This window comes from Cricetulus griseus, chromosome 2, assembly GCF_003668045.3.
Source record: "Cricetulus griseus strain 17A/GY chromosome 2, alternate assembly CriGri-PICRH-1.0, whole genome shotgun sequence".
NCBI lineage: Eukaryota > Metazoa > Chordata > Mammalia > Rodentia > Cricetidae > Cricetulus > Cricetulus griseus.
The window spans coordinates 212657660-212678233 of record NC_048595.1 but is presented as its reverse complement, the minus strand read 5'-3'; the positions used below and the strand labels follow the sequence as shown (position 1 = coordinate 212678233).

The 20574-nt window shown below is 39.8% G+C and overlaps 1 protein-coding gene across 8 annotated transcripts in view; it reads right to left on the bottom strand.

Moving 5' to 3' along the window:
* Nucleotides 1-20574, bottom strand: part of Rprd1a (regulation of nuclear pre-mRNA domain containing 1A) — a 51096-nt gene that overhangs the window by 5075 nt on the left and 25447 nt on the right. For 6 of the 8 annotated variants that reach the window (XR_003482274.2, XR_004768372.1, XM_027400581.2 and 3 more), the window contains exons 3-6: nucleotides 18496-18602; nucleotides 18319-18416; nucleotides 16814-16940; nucleotides 16531-16706 (exon numbers count right to left, since the gene is read on the bottom strand). Coding sequence is in view for 6 of the 8 variants with exons in the window: in XM_027400581.2 (XP_027256382.1) it covers nucleotides 16531-16706; nucleotides 16814-16940; nucleotides 18319-18416; nucleotides 18496-18602 (508 nt within the window). In the remaining 2 variants the exon portion in view is untranslated. Of the gene's footprint in view, nucleotides 1-14656; nucleotides 15406-16526; nucleotides 16707-16813; nucleotides 16941-18318; nucleotides 18417-18495; nucleotides 18603-20574 lie in introns of those variants that run through there. The other 2 variants (XM_027400586.2, XM_027400585.2) reach the window with 2 other exon arrangements.

The following is a 20574-nucleotide window of genomic DNA, read 5'->3' as shown; positions in this document are numbered from 1 at the left end:
TAAGAAGTAGGGGTATAGATTTCTAACTGTACTTTTATACATCAATTTTGGAGGTTATTGAGGGTATACCTCAGTGGTAGAGTGCTTGCCTAGCATGTACAAAGCCCTGGGTTCACTCATCAGTAACAGGTAAAACATCTGAAAAAGGAGAGAAGTACAGTGAACAAAACACCTTGCTGTTTCTAAGATAATTTCACTGTGAAGCCTAGGCTCCAACCCGCGGAGTGACCTCAACCTAAGAAAAAGAATTTAAATCCTTTTCTCTACAAATGCTACTCTTTTCCACTTTATCCTATTTTATTTATTAGGTAGCTAGTTTTTTTGGGGGGGTAGTTTTCCTTATTTGTTTGTTTGTTTTGAGACAGGGTTTCTCTGTAGCGTTAGAGTCTATCCTGGAACTTACTTTGTAGACCACTCATAAAGATCCACCTGTGCCTGTCTCTGCCTCCCGAGTGCTGGGATTAAGGGGTGAGCCACTACCACCTGGCAGGTATAGTGGCATGTTTAGTCCCTGAACCCAGGAAGTGATAGCAGGTGATATCTGTGAATTCAAGACCAACCTGGTGTACACAATGAGCAATAAAGTAAGAACACTGTCTCAGATAGATAGGCAGGAAGACTGAGTATAACATAACACTATAAACTAGTATACATGTTTCACATAAGATGTGTGTGTGAAAATAAGGGTTAAGGATGAGACAGGCAATAATGCTGACACTTTTGCATTTGACATTCTGAGGTTTTTGTAACCCCGGGCATTTAAATCTTTAATCAAAACTGAAAATAATCCTCTACCTACTAACATAACCAGTTTGTTTCACATTGTTCTTCGACCTCACACATGCAACATGGCACACAAATTCGTGCATACACACAAGACATTTAGTTTTGAAAAGATACTGGCTTTTTCAGAACCTTAGGCAACTTCCTCATAACATTTTTCCCAATTTTAAATCACTATCTGTCAAATTGACTGTGCCATCCTTTATGTCTTTATCAAAAACAGCATATACCACTATTTACTTCACCTATCTAACTCACTAAAAAAGCTCCACTGTAAGAAATAAAACCTAAGCAATCGTGTGCTAATCTGGGTTTCAGCCCATAGTAAGATGAACAGGGTTGAAACCTCAGGCAGCCCATACAATGGGTACTCCTAACTTAATCTCTCAGTCTCCACCGGTCTGCTCATTCACAAAGGCCCACGTTTCCCACCCCAGCCTACTCATCCCCACAACCTTTGAGCTTGCAGTCCTTTCAGTTCCACTTTCATACAAAGCTCATGTGCACTGATTCAATCCATGTCCTCCAGCCTTAAAAATCTTACCCATAAACCAGGTATGGTACACACCTTTAATCCCAGCAAATAGGTAGAGGCAGTAGGATCTGAGTTTGAGGACTGCCTGGTCTATGTAGAGTTCCAGGATAGACAGAGCTACATAGTCTCCATCTCAAACAAAGGGCTGAGGGCTGGACGATCCTTCCACCCATGCAATTAAATATGTCTGTCATCTTTGACAGCAGGAGCCCTCACCTTGCAATGCTTTAACACTGAGTTAGGGTTCAGGTTTAGAACAGTTTCTATCATGCTGAAGGCCTAAACTCAAGCCTAGTGCTAAAGGTGGTGGTGGGGAAACACCCGTACCTTAGATGATTCGGTCAGCCTTAACTAGATCTTTGATCAAATACCGCCACCAACATTGCTTACTCCAGCCTCAGCTGACTTCCTATGTGTTGTGTTCACTTTTCAAAGCTCATTCATTTAACCCTAAATACTACAGGGCTGTTTCTAAGCTTCATATCTGTACTGGGAGGACAGTTTTCTTATGGTAACAAGCAGAGCATTGCGTCATGAAGCCAAGAGACTTGGGATAAACTGCTGCCTCCTTCATCTTCTGCCTGCATGACTTTGAACAAGGGCTACCTCTGATTACCCATGCTTTCTTTAGAAAATAAGGGCACCTCTTATAAAGATCCATGATGCTTAATAGCCTTCAACTGTCAAATCATGAAGTGCTATTATCATTCTGCAGTAGCAACTGAACTAGCTTGAAACAAGCAGTTAGACCCTTTAATACAGTTCCCCTTGCTATGGTGATCCCAGCCATAAAATTTTCACTGCTACTTCATAGCTATAATTTTGCTATTGTTATGAATTACAATGTAAATATCTGTTTTCCAATGGTCTTACTTAGGGCACCCCCAGGCTGAGAACCACTGATCTAGGAGACTAAACTTCCCAGACTGGGTGTGGTCATGCACACTATAATCCTAGCACTAGGAAGGCAAGGCAAAGGAGTCTAAAATTCAAAATTAGCCTGGTCTATCAGTGAGTACCAGGCCAGTCTAAGCTACAGAGTTCTGGAGACCCTACCTTAAGAGGGAAATAAAGATGTTATTTTAGGCCTCATATAGTTGTTTTAAAACTCTTACTGATTTAAAGGGTTTTGTTGTTGTTGTTGTTTAAGACAGGGTTTCTCTGTAGCCTTGGCTGTCTTGGAACTAAATCTGTGGACCAAGCCGGCCTCAAACTCAGAGATCTGCCTGCCTCTGTCTCCCAACACTGGGATTAAAGGTGTGCACCACCACTGCCAGGAAGCTTTAAATATTTTTAAACTTCTACATTTATTAATTTTTTTCTTGAAGATGCTCCTACTCCTGCCCTCCCTCTTCATACACAATTGTGACAAAAAACAAGCAAAAAAACCCAGAAGAGAACTGGGTATAGTGGCACATGCCTGTGCTTTCAGAACTTGGGAGGAATGAGGCAGGACTGTCAGTTGAAGCTGGCCTGAACTAGTGATATCTGGTTTCAAAACCTAACTATATAAAAAACATCTTAAAAAAACAAAAACCAAGCCGGGTGTTGATGGCTCACGCCTTTAATCCCAGCACTCGGGAGGCAGAGGCAGGTGGATCTCTGTGAGTTCAAGACCAGCCTGGTCTACAAGAGCTAGTTCCAGGACAGCCTCCAAAGCCACAGAGAAACCCTGTCTCGAAAAACCAAAAAAAAAAAAAAAAAACTAAAGAGGGAGAAGGGATTGACATGTGAAATTATAATTTTGTAAAAATAGCACGCTGTTCTCTTGCCGGGCGGTGGTGGCGCACGCCTTTAATACCAGCACTTGGGAGGCAGAGGGATCTCTGTGAGTTCGAGACCAGCCTGGTCTACAAGAGCTAGTTCCAGGCTAGCCTCCAAAGCCACAGAGAAACCCTGTCTCGAAAAAAAAACCAAAATAAATAAATAAATAAATAAATATAAAAACAAAAGGTGGAGAGTTTCCACTGCATCTGCCAGACTCCAAGAAGTCTCAGAAACTAGAAGGACCTGCCTATTAAAAGTCCCACTCACTTCTTGGGACCGTTCTGCTGTGTCATAAAAAATAGTACACCAAACCAGGAACCTCCAAGACTGATTCCTGTAAGCTGGTTTTATGACTTGTTGGTAGCAACTTAAGCTGATTTTAGAATGCTATGAAAACAGGCTTAGATAAGTCCCTCCCTCCCTTTTGCTACAGCTCTCTCCAGGGTTCTCTAAGTATACATGACTAGATAGGCAATAGCCAACATCAACATCTATCCTCTTTGAGAACAGTGGCATCCTAGCATTACTGTCAAAAAAAATGGAGAAACTGTAATAGTATTTCCACAGAATTTCACAAGTTACATCTACATAAATATCCAAGCAGTTCATCTCTGTAAGTTTCTGTGTATGCATTAAACTGATATCTGATCACTTAAATTTTGTGAATTCAAGATATTTCATCTAGCACACTCTAACACAAACCAAAAATGCCAGTCATTATTCTAAACAGTCTATTTAATCTCTAGGGTAGAGACTACATATTACAGATGATAAAACTAAGCCACAACCTGATGGGGAATGTTCACAACCATTAAAAACCAAAGTCACCAGAAAAATGGAAAGGAAAAAAAAAAAAAAAAGAAAGAAAGAAAGGTTCAAACCTATAGACTGGTTCAGAACTTAGGCTTGCCCACTATGCCGACCTGTTTCTTGAATCCTGGAATTAATTTGATGGATATTCTGAATGTTAATCAAACTGAAAACCATCTACAGGATCACTCAAAAGGGATAAGCAGTCATGATTCCCAATTCAAGATCCAAGGAGACAACTGTGACTTGGACCAATAAGCCTGTCATTAAATACCTTTGGCTTTTTTCAGTAGTACGGTCACCAGTTTCTGCTATATAGACATAAAGTAACAGAAAAAAAAAATGAATAAAAAGGGTGGCCAGGGGCTAGTTCACCCAGAAATGGTGTCTAGGGCTCTAGAAAGCCCAATCTATTGGGAAGTCAGTTTTACCCTTAGGGTAGAGGATACAGGTGCTGGCATTCCAGGAGCTGACAGGCAGCATACTGACACTTCTTCAGTATCCAGGCATCCTCAAAAGCAAGATGCAACTTAAAGAAATGGCCTGCTTCTACACATACCGATGACTAAATGAAGCTGACATTTGTTAGCTTTCTTTTATTTTTGTGTCTCTTTAGCCTCTCCCTTAGTACATTTTCTGTCATATAGTATGACATCTAAATGGGATGTCCTATGGAATCTTGTTCCACAGATTTTAACAAGGATGTCAGAAAGGGAAGTCTGGGCTCATGTCTGGAATAAAAATTTTGTATAATGCTCTATACTACATCTCTGTTGTATCCTCCATAGGTTGATACCAGAGATAATCATGAAGAGGGAATTTTTGCATAAAGCTGTCCTTAGAGTCAGTCATATAGATTCCACTTATGTCAACACTAAACCCCACTTTTCCCACGTCCTTGCTACTTAATCCCATCGTTCCATCACCTCTAAAAGCAAACTTGTCTTTGCTTTCACATGTCTTTTGGTATAAAGTCCCTGGTTAGTGAGTTTTTCAACACTTGTTGCAACAACGCTTTCCTGACTGGGCATCATTACTCATTAGATTCCACCGTCTTGCCTGCACAACTCTTAAGTCCATTACAACTCTTTCTTGCACTGCAGGTGTTTTCCCCTCTGGTTGTATTCTGTGATGTGAGCAGGATTTCCTAGGTTTAGACTCCATTTTGTTTCCTTAATCTCACATGACCTTCTAGTTTCCCTAGATCGGGAGTGTGGTTTCTACCACTCAATTCTGGGAAACATTATATGGCTTCACATTTCTTCTGCTTCTCTCTTCTGGGATTCCAGGGAAAAAACAAGTCTCTATCCTTGGACATAATATTTATGGGTTTTATTTTGTCTTCCTGTTCATTTCCTACTCTGCTTCTTTAGGAAATTCTCACCGTCCTATCACAAGCTCCCAATTACCCATGGCTATCTTCTCCTGAGTTAGGTGCCCGTTGAAAGAACTAGGTAAACTTTTTCTTTTATCATGTTTTTCTATGGGGCATTTTCACCTCTCTTACATTGCCTGCCCTATTTGCCATGGTGTCTGCTTTACCCCTTAGAACCCTTAGCATATCAATCATTTGTTAAATTCCTGGCCAAGTCACTGAAAGAGTGGTCACAGGCTGAGTTTGGTTATGATGCTTGCTTTGTCTTTTAGTGATTAGTGTGTTTTGCTTTTTTGTTTTTCTTTTAATTGACATTGAAACGATGTACTAGGCAACACTGAAGCAAACACACTTGGGTGTTAAGTACTATGTTAACCTCATGGGAATTAGGCTATTTAAGGTTGAAGGAGATGTAAGTGTTACAACAAAAACCTAACACTAATAGTATTGCCCATGGAAATAAACCAAACTCTACTCTTCCCATAAAGTACCCATACATGCCCTCTTCAGTCCCCAACTCTCTCTCCTAGTGCTTTACTCTAAGGCACTGTTTATACTTCCTCTGGTGACCTGGCCCTGTCTCCAGATAAACTGTGGACAGTTTATTCATGTTGCTAATGTAGTATACTATGTTTAATAGTTCAGCTCAACACCATCCTAGCTACATCTAATAGTTACATTTGATCACAGCTTTCCCTTACTTGATATTCGTACTACATAACAAATCTTGTTTTAAAAGATTATGTATACGGTGTTCTGTCTGCATGTACCCCTGAAGGCCAGAAGAGGGGACCAGATCTCATTACAGATGGTTGTGAGTCACCATATGGTTGCTGGGAATCCAACTCAGGACCTCTGGAAGAACAGCCAGTGCTCTTAACCACTGAGCCATCTCTCCAGCCCCTAAATAGCACATCTTAAACATGGGTCAAATTAATTAATCTTGGGTAAGTTTTCAGAGGCAGTTCTAAGCAACTTACCTGTAAGCAAACATGTATGCATACATGCATTTTTCAAAACTGTTGGTAATAACAAAAACTACTTATCTCCTTTTTCTAATTATTTGATAATATCCTTCTGATGTTGCTTGGAGATGGAATTAACACTGTGGCACAATAAACACTGAAGTTCTATCACAATCAGCTTCTCCTTAGTTCTGCATTGTGACATATAAATTCTGATTACGCCTACAGACTCCTACACATATTACCTATGTTGGAATAAGACTCACAGATGCTTGGAACAGACTTCATTCCACAGCAGTTAGGTCTCCTCACCATGACCTGAAACATGAGATTATTGGGCTGTTCTACAGAGACTATAGGCCAGTAAGTCTGACCAAATTCTATCTATGAGATTATATTACTCTCAACATCATTAGGCTGGCCTTAAGTGTCTAATCATTACTGTTTAAGTGGTTCACACTTTATCTCAGCCAGCCCTGTGATACCTCCCCATGAATTTTGGCCGAGAGCACCTCAAAAACCAAAAACTATTGCCATCACCTTTGGTTGTCCACTAGAACCAGATTGTAAAACCCTACTGCTAAAGACACAACATGTCTACAGAAGAAACTACACTGTCTGTTATCACTGTCATTGTTTTGTTCCCTTGCCTCATCCTAGTTCTACTACCAAACTTCAAAATGACCACGCCCCACTTCTGCACAAGCTCACTTTACTACAGTAAATCAAACAGCTTCCTGTTCCTCTCAAGTCTGCATTCTACAATCCCCATTTCAGTTTGGTACAACGGGCTCTATTGAGTGATTCAAGTGCTGACACTTGTGAAAGACAGAAAGCCAACACCGTCAGTGGCAAAGGCTGGCCCCTTCACACTGACTTTCAGCTGCTGATACTACGTACCACACTACAGGAAAATAAGGTAGATGTAGAATGAAATGGATGGGATTCAGAAACAAAAAAATTCTAGTAATACAAATGCAAGGTTTCATGGATTCAAAGAGAATCAAGAAATGATATCTACACATCTTCTGTTTGGCAGACTCAAGAATCGGCATGGCCATCAATATCAGCACCCAGAAACATTTAAAAAATCCTTCCAAACCTGACCTTCTCCCTGTTAAATTTTACTCTTCTTTAGCTCCAAGGGGACACATTTAAACTACATTATCTAGATTTTGTAATTTACTTATTATACCTTAAATTTATACCTTAAATACTTAAGGACTTAAAAGCCAAGTTGTAAAGAAATCTGTAGTTTAAGTCTCCCCTCCCCCATGCAATCCTGTGTACCACAAATGCTGGCACACCATATTTAGAGTGGTCTCATACACTTCAGGCTGGCCTCCAACTCATTATGTAGCTAAGCATGGCCTGGAGCTTCTGATCCTCCTGCCTCTGCCTCCTTAGTGCTGGGATTACAGATATTGATGTTGGGGATCAAACTCAAGGCTTCATCCATGCCAGCCACTCTAACAAGCTACACTACACTCCCAGCCCAATCATCTAACCATCATCTAACCATCCATCCATCTAACCATCCATCTATCTAACCATCCATCCATCTAACCATCCATCCATCTAACCATCCATCCATCCATCCATCCATCCATGGGGGCATGTGTGTACCAGGCATGAGTACAGAGGTCATAGGACAACTTGAAGGAATTGACTCTTGCCTTCCTCCACATGGGTTCTGGGGATCAAACTCAGGTCAGGAGTGGAAGCAAGTTATCTTTACTTGCTGAGTCATCTCATTGGTCTCCCAATTCTGTTTTATACACATTTTTTTTGGGGGGGGGGTTCGAGCAAGGGTTTCTCTGTGGCTTTGGAGGCTGTCCTGGAACTCACTTTGTAGACCAGGCTGGCCTACAGCTCACAGAGATCCGCCTGTCTCTGCCTCCCAAGTGCTGGGATTAAAGGTGTGTGCCACCACCACCCAGCTGGTTAAGTATTTTCTTTACTGTATTGTGTATATACACTTCTGGAGATTAGAAGACAATTTGAGGAGTCAGTTCTCTCCTTTCCACCAGGTCATGAGGTCTGACAGCAATCACCTCACCCACTAAGCCATCTTGCCAGCTATTTCTAAACATTTTTTACAACTGTATCCTGTTAACAGGTAAAGCACTGGCTTAACACATTAAATTTAAACTACAACCCCAACCAAGTGTCTCACTTTGTTGCTTCATGACCTTATATAATAGACATTATGACTTCAATGCTGTTGCTTTTATTCTTTCTTGCCTTGTCTAGAATTCTTCAATACTCTTTTGATAATTAAAAAAGAGAGAGAGAGAGAGAGATTTCTCAGACATAGCACCTATGGTGTTTTGTGATGAACACTAACTAGTTAGGGCATAACATTTTTTTCTCCCCACACACCCTTATATAACCCATTGACCAATCCCAAGGCCTCATACATGCTACAACCAACTCAGTGCCCAGTTAATTGCTGCCAGGGGAGACATACATTCTTTAGTGTGAGAAGGGAAAAGAGGGGTAACAGGGATGAGTATAATCAGAATAACTATATACATGTATGAAAAATTGTTATAAAACTCTTAACAAAACTTTTTTTAAAAAGTATCAGTGCCTAGGAGAAAAAATTGGTGTAAATTATTTATATCACAAAAAAGATTTGTTTGTTAATTGGAATTTGTCTGAATATTCTCTAAAGAACAGAAAGATTCATTACATATTTTGTAAATTTACTTTGCTTACTTAAATTATCCTCAGATTTTTTTTCCTCAAAGGTCATAACTTGTCTATCAACCATATACTTTAAAAGGTTGAATTCCAGCCAGGCGTTGATGGTGCACGCCTTTAATGCCATCACTCGGAGGCAGAGGCAGGCGGATCTCTGTGAGTTTGAGGCCAGCCTGGTCTATAGAGTACCAGGATAGGCTCCAAAGCTACAGAGAAACCCTGTCTAAAATAAATAAATAAATAAATAAATAAATAAATAAATAAATAAAAGGATAAGAGGTTGAATTCCCTAATCCTTCAATCCATGGATTAGTAAAGTAAAAGTGGTACTTAGGAGACAGAGGCAGATGGATCTCTATGAATTCAAGGCCAGCTTGGTATACATAGTGAGTTCCAGGAAAATCAAGAATGGGAGGGGAGGGAAGGAAGGGGAGAGAAGGGGAGGTAAGGCTTTAAGCAAGAAGCACATATTGACATTCATAGAAATACACAGAAGAGAATTAAACAGTATTTTATATTCAGGCTGAACAAGTCTAACAATGCTGTGGTCTTTGCCACGCTCTGACGGCATGAACATTCAGTCATTGCAAACATTCATAATCTTTGCTAACTTACTTTCAAGTCATTTTAAAAAGAAGCTTGTGTTTCCTGGGGCTTCCCAAAGCAAGGTTAAAAAAAAAAAAATCACAGACCATAACAACAGACATACTAGACAACAGTCAACAAGCACTGGGAAAATCCACTTCTAGCCAGGTCTAAGTGAGTCCAGAAATCCAGTCTTGAAATGGATCTCCTGGCTTCTGATTCCCTCTCCACTCATCCTAAGTAACAATTTGCAAACCAGTTAAGCACCTGTGATAGTTAATCCCTTTCTTCAACAAAGATCTAAAACAATCAGATAAAACCATCTCTACTCAATTCTAATGTGGGCATGTTGGGAAATGCCTGCAATTCCAGTACTTAGAAGACTGAGACAGGAAGCCCTTAGGTTTCAGGCCAGCCTGTACTATAGAGGGAAATCTTACCTCAATGAACAACAAAGTGTGGATGATGACACAGCCACCACCACTAACAACATTAGACAAGCAAAGACTGCATTCGAGAAGAACAAAGCAAACAAAAAAGCAACAGCGACAGAATATTGAGGAAAAACATTCTAGAAATGCTTAAAACAGGAGAAAAGATGAGCAAGGTGGAGTAACAATTCAGAACATTTAATGTATGTAATATAAATATAATGAAAAACTCTAAGTAAATCAGAAGAAACACTAAAATTCAACCAAGGTCTTCCTGCAAAAAGAACAAGCCTTCAAAACCAACACAGGTCCCACATCCTGGTGTGTGCACAATAAAAACTCCAGCCTCTGATGCAGGGTGGAAAGCGCTGCTCAAGAAAGCTACTCTTTACTGAAGAGAATTTTGACATAGTTAACCAGAATAACTGGGTTTCTCTGTGTAGCTTTGGAGCCTATCCTGGCACTCGATCTGTAGACCAGGTTGGCCTGAAACTCAGAGAGACCCACCTGCCTCGCTCAGAATAACTCTTCTTTCTTCTTCTCCCCAACCTCTCCCTTTCTTATGTAGACCACGACTGGCCTTCAACTCAGAGATCTGCCTGGCTCTGCCCAGAATAACTTTTCAAGACAACCAATGAAACAATAGAAAATTTGAAAACTGATCCTTTAAAGAACAATAAAAAGAACCAGATTGTTTTTGACAGAAAGTATAGCAAGGATGGACCTAGACGTTGTAATGCAAATTAGACAAACATTTCAATATTCTAGTAGTCAAGGTCACAGACCATGGCCCTGGTATCTAAATAAAAGGAAAACACAGAAAATTTATTTCCTGGGTGAAGAGCATCAGCTCTGCAAAAGGAAGAGTTCCAGAAGCACCAACCAGCCTAGCCTACATGGCGAGTACAAGGCTATTGAATGACCCTGTCTGTCTCAAAAACACCAGGTCAACAGTGCTTGGCAAACAGCAGCTGATTTTGCCCCATGGTATGCACACATGTAAAAAACATGTACCTGCTGGCCTTTTTTTCCTCATAAGAACTTAAAACTATCGCAAAGAAGCAAAGATTTAACTTGGAAGGGATTCATAGCAATATTTTCCAACAGCAAGAAGTTAAACGTAATAGACATGCAAAAATGTTATTTAAGCTAAGTTTTCAACAGTAAGAAACTGAAAAAAACAGGCGGTAGTGGTGAACACCTTTAATCCTAGCACTCAGGAGGCAGAGGCAGAGGCAGAGGCAGGCAGATCTCTGTGAATTCAAGGCCAGCCCGGTTAGAGCTAGTTCTATAATAGTCAAGGTTACACAGAAAAACCTTGTCTCAAAAAACAAAAGAAACAAGTAGGTAGATAGTTAAGTATTATTCTGTAACAGGCTACAACTTGGTAATCAAGTTAAGAGTAGAGGCAGAGAGCTTAGTTGGCATGGACAAAGTTTAGGCTGTCATCCCAAAAACCAAAAGGCAAGGGGGGGGGGGTAATAATTATATGGAAATGTTTGCAGTAAATGTACAAAAGAAGACAGCATACAAAAAAGCTGTGGGTATAACAATCTCATCCTTCAAAACTTGTTAAAAGTTAAGGAATAATGGAATGTGGGTAACATCTATGCCTTTAGCAATGAGTGCAAAACTATGAACACAAACTACCTTTACAGTATTAACAAAACTTCACCTCGAGCAGGCATGGTGCTGCATACTTGTAAGACCAGCAACAGGGAGGCCAGCCTGTACATCAGAGCAAGAAAGAATCCATCCAACACTTCACTGTTCCTACCGGGGCAACTCAAGACCACCACGGTCAGCATACTATTTAGAAGTCCTGCCCACCTTCCTTCTCTAGTTCACTCAGCAACCAAGAGTACAGCCAGCACCAGGGCTCCTTCCCATGCTTTGAACTTTTGTAATCCTCTCTTCATGGAAATTCAGGTGTCTTCTTCATTGTGGTTCCAACCTACTTTGAATTCATCTTACTCCTAAGAGCCCTCAGCTGCTACAGTTAACAAACTCTAGGTAGAGCTGACCAACTAAGGACTCTTGTCCCTTGTCTCTGCAGACAGCACAAGCTCTCCACTCCGTCAGTAAGGGACAGAGGGGAATTCCAGCCCATTGGGCACTTGGCACTGTCTTCTTTTCAGCCTCAGCACTGCTCACTCTACTCCTGCCATCACAGACAAAATAGGAACACAATATAAAAAAAAGTGTCCATTTTCTCCTTTGTTCAAATTACTAAGCCAAACTTCTAGCCACTGTATAGCCTGAACTGAGGTCTTTCTAGTAAGAAGTCTTGTTCTGGCTTTTCTCCAGTGTCAGCCATCCTCAGTCACCATGGCCCACCAGTTTTACTTATAGCAAACCGAGACATGAGGAGAGAAACCACATTTCATATGCCTATTATTATACTATTATTAATTCCTTACTATATCTACCTTGTAAGTTAAACTTTATCTTAGGTATAAATGACAGGGGAAAAATTACCCATAACATGACAAAGGAACGAGCACTCGCAATTAAAATACAAACTATGAAAATAATGAGAAAAAATAAAATTTCATACACACAATAACCATTAGTTGAAATGACAAACATGAACAGTATTAGAAAGCAATCAAAGTCATAATCTGCATAATTAAATGTAAAACTTACAGGTCAGTATGCAATTAAGCTAGGCGTAAATGACATTTCACAACACTAGTAAAGAAGTCATTAATCTGGGGTTTTAGGGGAGGTTGGGGCAGAATCTCACTATGTAGCACAGACCAGTATGGCCTCAAACTCATGCTTTTCCTGCTTCAGTCTACAGTGTACTAAGATTAAGACATGAGCCACTATATATGTCCTATCCTGTAAAGGGACAATTAATTATCAATTTCAATTTATTACATCTCTATATTACATGCAAAACAAATTCCAATAAAATTATTCAGAAATAATATAAAACATCAAAGGATCGTTATGGTTATATATAGAGAAAGCTATTTTAAACATGTCTATATCTACATAGGCAAAGACAAGTAAAGACATAAAATCAGAACTTAAGACTGGTCAAAAGATACAAAGAATTGTAGGAAAAATAAAGCAATCACTAAAAACTCAGTATGGGTGAAATCACAAAAAGATACCCTCACATTGTGGGCTTTAAGAGCCTGGCTTGGAAAGTAGCTCAGTGGGAGAACACATGCCTAGCATGAATGAGACCTTCAGTGTGAACCCCACTCTATCCTACTGAACACCAATCCTTCAAAGACACTACTCAAATCTGGACCCACTGTTCTACACATACAAAGCAAATGCATGTGAAAAAACAAAGGTCAACAGTCAGGTGTATTCCTCCATTGCTCTCTACTTTAAGAAAGGGTCTCTCACTGAACCCGGAATTCAAGATTCACTCAGCTAGACTTACTGCCAGCAAGCCTGATTGATGGCTTTTGTCTACCTCACTTAACAAATAAGCACTTTTGTCTGAAAAGATTACCAAACACTGACATTATGTATTTGTTTATTCTGGTTCTCTTTTAGACTCCGTGTAGCCCTAGCTGTACTGGTGGTGTACTGGAACTTGCTCTGTAAACCAGAATGGCCTCGAACTGGGAGATTTGCTTGCTTCTGCCTCTAGAGTGCTCAGACTAAAGGCAGCAAGCACTGACTTTATAAAAGCATGATTCTTTCCATAACTATATTATATCCCATAGAAACTAAGCAATCGGGGTTGATGTAGAAGAATTTCTCATCTGTGCATTGCTTCCTCTCCAACACATCAAATGGAAGTGTCACTTTCAGTCATCCTATGGTGGCAGACACATGCAATCCCAGCACTAGGAAGGCTGAGGCAGGAGGTTCAAGGTTCCAGATCAAATAAATCTAATTTTTTCTTATGTGCATTGGTGTTTTGTCTGTGAGGGTTTCAGATTCCCTAAAACTGGAGTTACAGTTGTGAGCTGCCATGTGGGTGCTGGGAATTGAACCCAGGTGCTCTGAAAGACAACCAGTGCTCTTAATCGCTGAGCCATCTCTCCTGCCCCTATCTATCTAATCTATCTATCCATCTAACCATCAGTCCATTTCCCACCTGTCAGATTATTGCTATATAGCCCAAGCTGCCCTTAATCTCAGATCTCCTTGCCTCAGCCTCACTAGTACTAGGATTACGGGCAAGTGCAACAGCCTAGATTAATAGTCTATTATCTGTTTACTAATCAAAAGGGCTTACCAAAACTGTTAGACGCACTTCATGATTTCACTGATTTCAATGTTTTAATAGTGCCTTTCAAGGCACTAAACGAGCACTTCTTAAACTGATACTTTGGTTCCATTTTCTAACAAAGGTGATTAGTGACATCAATACTTAAACCAGTTTAAGAGACAGTACAGCTGATACAAAACAAACTTTCAGTCCTCAGTCTCTATTTCAAGGTGATGATGCTACATACTAATACAAAGCTTGTCTAAATATTGTTACATCATATGACAAAAAAAGGGCTTACTTCTCAATGACAATTTCCAGTAAGTTCTTGCTATATAACTTCCTAGTTTAGGAAAACAATGTTTAAAAGTATGATCATGAGCTGGGCATGATGGCATACATCTTTAATCCCAGAACTCAGGATGCAGAGGCAGAAGTATTTCTAAGTTCAAGGCCAGCCTGGTTTACAAAGTGAGTTCTAGGACAACCAGGGCTACACAGAGAAACCAGGTCTTGAAAAAAAAAAAAGAAAAAAAAAAGATTAAAACAAAACAAAACAAACAAAAAATGTTCTCATAATTGAGGTGGCTTTTTCAATATAAAATTCAGTCGTGATGAACACCAATCAAGCTCCCTTTATTTCAAGCCAGTGATTAATTGGAAAGGGAAGGATTACAAAGAGTTGGAGAAAAGGACTTTTGATTTTGCCAAAGAGGCATCATATTTCTATAAGAACAGGAAGCCAACATGGCTCTGGAGTGAACACACTGATGCTGGAGGCATTGTCGGGGTTCTAAACAATCCAATAGTGCTTTGTGAAAACATGGGAACTACTTTATCTCCCTGCATCTTACTTCCATGAATATAAAGTATGGATAATAATGTACCCTGCTGAGTAAGATTGAATGAAGTGATTATGTGAAGTGCCTAGAACAGTACCCCCGAGACACGGCAAATGTTACCATTACCATCATCAGCTCTGTGTATGACTATTAACTAGGAAATATGGCTAGAAAGCATCAGCAAATGGGGCAGGGGCAGTGATCTATTTTCAACAGTTATATGTCAAATATAAATTCTATTTTTGAAACCAATGATAGTCAACACCAAAAGTGAGAAAGCAGGTATAAATAGAATAATAAAGCTTTGTTCTTCAATTTTCAAAAACATGAGACAATACAGGCTTTGGAGTTTGATGTTTATTTTTAGCCGGAAGAATATGCTAATGATGATGACATCTTTAGAAGATACGCCATGTCCAATACCTGCAATAGAAGCTCGACAGAAGTTAAAGAAACTGTACCAAAAGGCTGGAGACAAAAACTGTTGACATACTCACCCTTAGTGCTGCAAACATGAAACAAGTAAGGATATATTAAGACTGAAGACCACTACAACATCACAAACAGGTTAAGTGAACTACCAAATTCATGTTCTAAGAAATTCCACTGATCTTTTCCATTTCAAGTGGGCAACCTCTTCAAGGACAGAACAAAGAACCAATAACTGAGCAAATTTATGTGAACAGAGAGAGAGCAAACTGAAAAAGGACAGTGTAAAATTAAGAGCTAAGAATTTGGGATTCGGAATAATCAAGGAGCTCACTCAGAACTCCAATAGCACCACCTGGGACTTATTGAGAAACTCCTGAGCCAAGAATTTAATAATAATAAATAAACTTAAGAGGCAGTACTATGACACACAAATTTAGAGTGACTGTAACTAAAGGGACTCAAACAGGATATCTTCACATGGTACTGAAATTAAGGACAACCCAAATAAGAACTAGCTGATGGAATAGTCTTTTAAAGCCAAACACAGCTCTCTCCTATGCTGACAATGGCTACTCTGCTTAAAATAAATGAGATTGCTTCTTTATTATCTCCTGGGGCCCAGAATCATCACCAACAGTAACAACCATACCTAACCCATCAACAACCTTTTCCAGAACAGTGTTGTGTAAGACCAGAGAGTGTGGATGTGGTGGAATATGTTAAGTGTGAGAATTAGAGGTGGAGAGAATAACTTGAATACTTAATGATAGACTTAAAAGACAGTATGCGCTAAGAATAGGAATTCAATAAATCAAATAATTTGTTTCCACTAACACAAGACTTATTAGAATTGTTACTTTCCTATTATGTTTGTGCTTAAAGGATTTAAATTTCTACTATACATGAAAATTTCACATACATAATTTAGAATGTAACAAATTCTGCTAAGACCAAAATTCCAGGTTTACTTCAACAGTCTGCAGGGGAAAACTGACAGTAAGAAGCAGCTTACCTGGGCCTAAAATAGTCCATGATGCAAGAACTCTAAGATTCACAGATACATTAAAGTTTAGTAAATTAAATAAATATGCACTAAAGAAGGAAAAGGTTACGCACTTCCAATTTATGTTCTTTCTCTGCAAGGGCTTCCTTTTGACAGCGAAGAAAATCTGCTAACATTCGAGTGAGTTGTTTTCTATCATCTATTTCTGCCGCCAGTCTGCCATTATAATCTGCCAGCAACATACAAGCATCCTCTACCATTTTAGAAAGCCTTTCTCCAGATTCTTTATCTAGGAAGAGCACAGGGTAATACAATTAATACACAACAAAACCATAACAAGCCACTCCCACGCCCTGCCTCCCAAACAATACCGTAGACCTCACTTTCTTTTCTTACCTGTTATTTTCTCAAGCAGGGACACTTCTTGAACTTCAACAGGCAAGGAAGCTATCCTTTGATGAACTGCTGCATCACCTGAGGCTGCATTTTCTAAATCTTGTAATGCTCTAACAAGGTCGAGAGTCTAAAAAAATTACACAATTCAGAACAAAAAGAAATAAAGTTCTAACAAATATAGAGAACTTGACACCTTTTTCATATGCCTAGTCCTTATAAAGTATTCACTAGCAAAAGTTCTGCAACATTCATTTCTCAAGACATCTTTTTAAAAAATATATTTGAGACTAGATTTTTCATGTGTTTCCATGTATGTCTGTCTGCAACATGATCTCACTTGGTGTCCCAGAGGTCAGAAAAGGGTGCCGGATCCCCATGGAACTGGAGTTACAGATAGTAGTAAGTCACCTAATAGGTGCTGGGACCAAATCAAACCTGGGTTCTCAGGTTAAGAGCTTAACTGTGGATAAGTCTTAACAATCATTTTTACATGTTTGAAAATAAAAAATATTTAAAGGAAACAATGCTCATATCTAAGGACAGAATTTTAGTTCAAGTCATGTAACAAATGTGTTGGTCGCGTTTTATTTCAAAAATAAACTCTTTAAGTAGTTGATGTTTTACTGCGTCTAATCATCCTCAGCTATTAGAAATTCATTCCCTATACAAGAAATACAATTCAGCAGTTAAGAGCACAAACTGCTCTTGCAGAAGAGTTCAGTTCTCAGGACCATGATGGGTAGGTAGCCTATAACTGCTCTAACTCCAGCCCAGGGAAACAAACACATCCGGACTCCATGGGTACTCATATACACACGTAACCACAGACACATGTAGTGATATATTATTTATGATTTATTAAAGCTTGACTGATGATTCAGAAAAGTAAAGTCAGCCACTGACCATAGAAGCCAGGCACACACCTTTAATCTCAGCAGCCAGAAAATGGAAGGTGGTACACCCCTTTAATCCTAGAACTCAGGATTAAGAGATACACAGATCTCTGTGAGTCCAAGGCCATCCAGATCTACACAAGAGTAAATCAGTCTAAAAGAATTATAGCTCACACCTTTATTCCCAACATTAGGGAAGTATGCAAGACAGAAGCACGGTCAAAGATAGGCATTAATTCTCCAGCCATGCTGAGGAAAAGTTACAGTCTAAGGCTTGGTGAGAGCTCCTGGAGACAGAAACAGCCCATTCAGCCAGAGGTAGAGGTAAGAAGCTAGTGCCCAGCTGCTTTGCTTTTCTGATATTCAGCTTGAAGCTTGAACTCCAATATCAATCTCTGGGTCATTTATGTATTCATGCTACAGACACATGCACAACTAAAATAACAAAAATCACTCACACTCACACATACACACACACCCCTTCAAACAAAAGCAATTTGCTAACCAGCAATGTGAGAAAGATTAATGTCTTTCTTGTACCCCAGACACTGAAATTATCAAAGCCTGGAGGTCACATGGAGTAAAAATCCCACAGCTATCTTGGATTTTTACCTGCGGTGGTTCACTTGGGGACCCTAGAGAGGAACAATTTTCATTCTCATCCACCTTTATTTGTTCATAAGTCCGCTTCCTCGTCTTCTTATCTCCATCTGATTTAAAAACATGAAGTTTTAGGAAAGATGTGTTTTCCTGAAGGACCAAAGAAAGAGACCAAGACCCTGTACTTACAGAGAGCGTGCTTAAGTTGTTCTAACACATCGTTTTCATACACAGATCGCTCTTCCCAAATAGACAGTACTCTGCCAAGGTGCTTCTTACAACTTTCATCAGTTTCACTAAATTAAAAAAATGATAATTAATGAAACACTGGCAATAAAAATATATAGTGAGTGTTACCACAAAGTAACAGGACCAGATCCCGGCCCCTGGGGAAGAGCTACCTATTCAGGCATGCTGGGCACCAATACCAGCATCTCAGCCAAGGTGCGATGGAGAAACTGTCCTTGCTTCCCTTAAGAACTCAGTAACAACTACAGAGAAACCCTGGGAGGGGAGGCACTCAGTAATAGAATAGTAAATCAAAATGGTTTTAACTGCCACAGTTTTAGGAGCAGACACTAGGGGCTTACAATAATGATGCTCCCAAGTGAAAGGAGCTGAACGAAGATGGTTCCAGGGCACTTTTTAAATTTGCTGACCCTACCACTCACTTTGGCTCAGAAGTTTTTACAGCTCTATGAATGAGAACATGGTGCTGCAGAAAGCACCCTTAGAGATACAGTCCAGTTAGAGATTAGAGTACTAACTGAGAAATAAAAGCAAATCTAGGGCTGGAGAGATGGCTCAGCAGTTAAGAGCACTGACTGTTCTTCCAGAGGTCCTGAGTTCAATTCCCAGCAACGACATGGTGGCTCACAACCACCTTGAATGAGATCTGGTGCCCTCTGCTGGCCTGCAGGAAGAAGACTGCACATATAAATAAATAAATAAATAAATAAATAAATAAATAAATAAAATCTTTAAAAAAAAAAAAAAAATCTAAAGACTGGCTTGGCCTTACAGGGAAATGGGACATGGGTGACTTTCAACCATTAGCCACTTTCTTCTGCACCTGGGTTTTGTTGGGGTTTTTTTGTTTGGTTGGTTTTGGGGGTGTGTGTGTGTGTGTGTGTGTGTGTGTGTGTGTGTGTGTGTGTGTGTGTGTGTGTGTGTGTGTAATAACCTGGAATTGAAGGTACGGACAGTTGTGAGCGTCCCATGTGAGAGTTGAGAAACTAGCCCAGGTCCTCCACAAGAACTGTACATGATCCTAACTACTGAGCCATCACTCTAGCCCCTTGCCTAGTTTTCATAATATTGTTCATTCATTGCCAATGAAGGAGTTCATTCAACTCCTTCACTTTAAAAAGTAACCCACTCTATGCCAAATTAGCAAGTTCTTCTCAACCCTTTCTGAAACCCAAATCCTCAGCCTGAGCCATAGTCCCACAGCCTCTGCTTCTGGCAAACTCTCCACATGCCCCAACACTTTCTCTCATTCTAATCTCCTTGGTGATCTTCAAACTTTCCCAGAACACTACTGTCCACTCTTCCTAAAATCTTTTTTGGGGGCAAATTTTTCTTTTGGGGCGACAAGCTCACAAAAAAATGACACACAGATTTATTATTAATTATGAAGCTCAGTCTCAGCTTAGGCTTGTTTCTAACTAGCTCTTAGAACTTAAATTAACCTTTTTCTACTAATTTACTTTCTGCCTCATGGCTTTTATTACCTCATCTTTGTACTACCCAACCTGCTTGCTCTGCATCTCCTGGTGTCTCCACCTTCTTCTTCCCAGAGCTCTCTCTGTCCAGAAGTCCCTTCTATACCTCCTGCCTAGCTATTGGGTGACACACTCTCACAGGGTAAAGGAATACTGCTTAATACTTTTCCCCTTAGACAAATGATCCATTTCATCTTTTAAGCCAATGGCTTTCAACCCTCCTAACACTGCAAACCTTTAATATAGTTTCTCATGTTGCAGTGACCCCAACCATAGTTATTTTCGTTGCTACTTCATAACTGTAATTTTGCTACTATTATGAACCACAGTGTTTATATTTTCAGAGACAAGAGGTTTGCCAAAGGGGTCACAACCCAAGGGCTTAGAACCCCTGCTTTAGGCATTGGTTCAGAACTATCCTCCCAAAGAGTTCTTTGCCCCTTCATATAGCTCAACATCTCCATACCCTCTTATTCTTTCTTTACTTCCTGTTTCTTTAGTCCACCTGCCATCTGTCATTACAATATACACCCATTCATCTGTC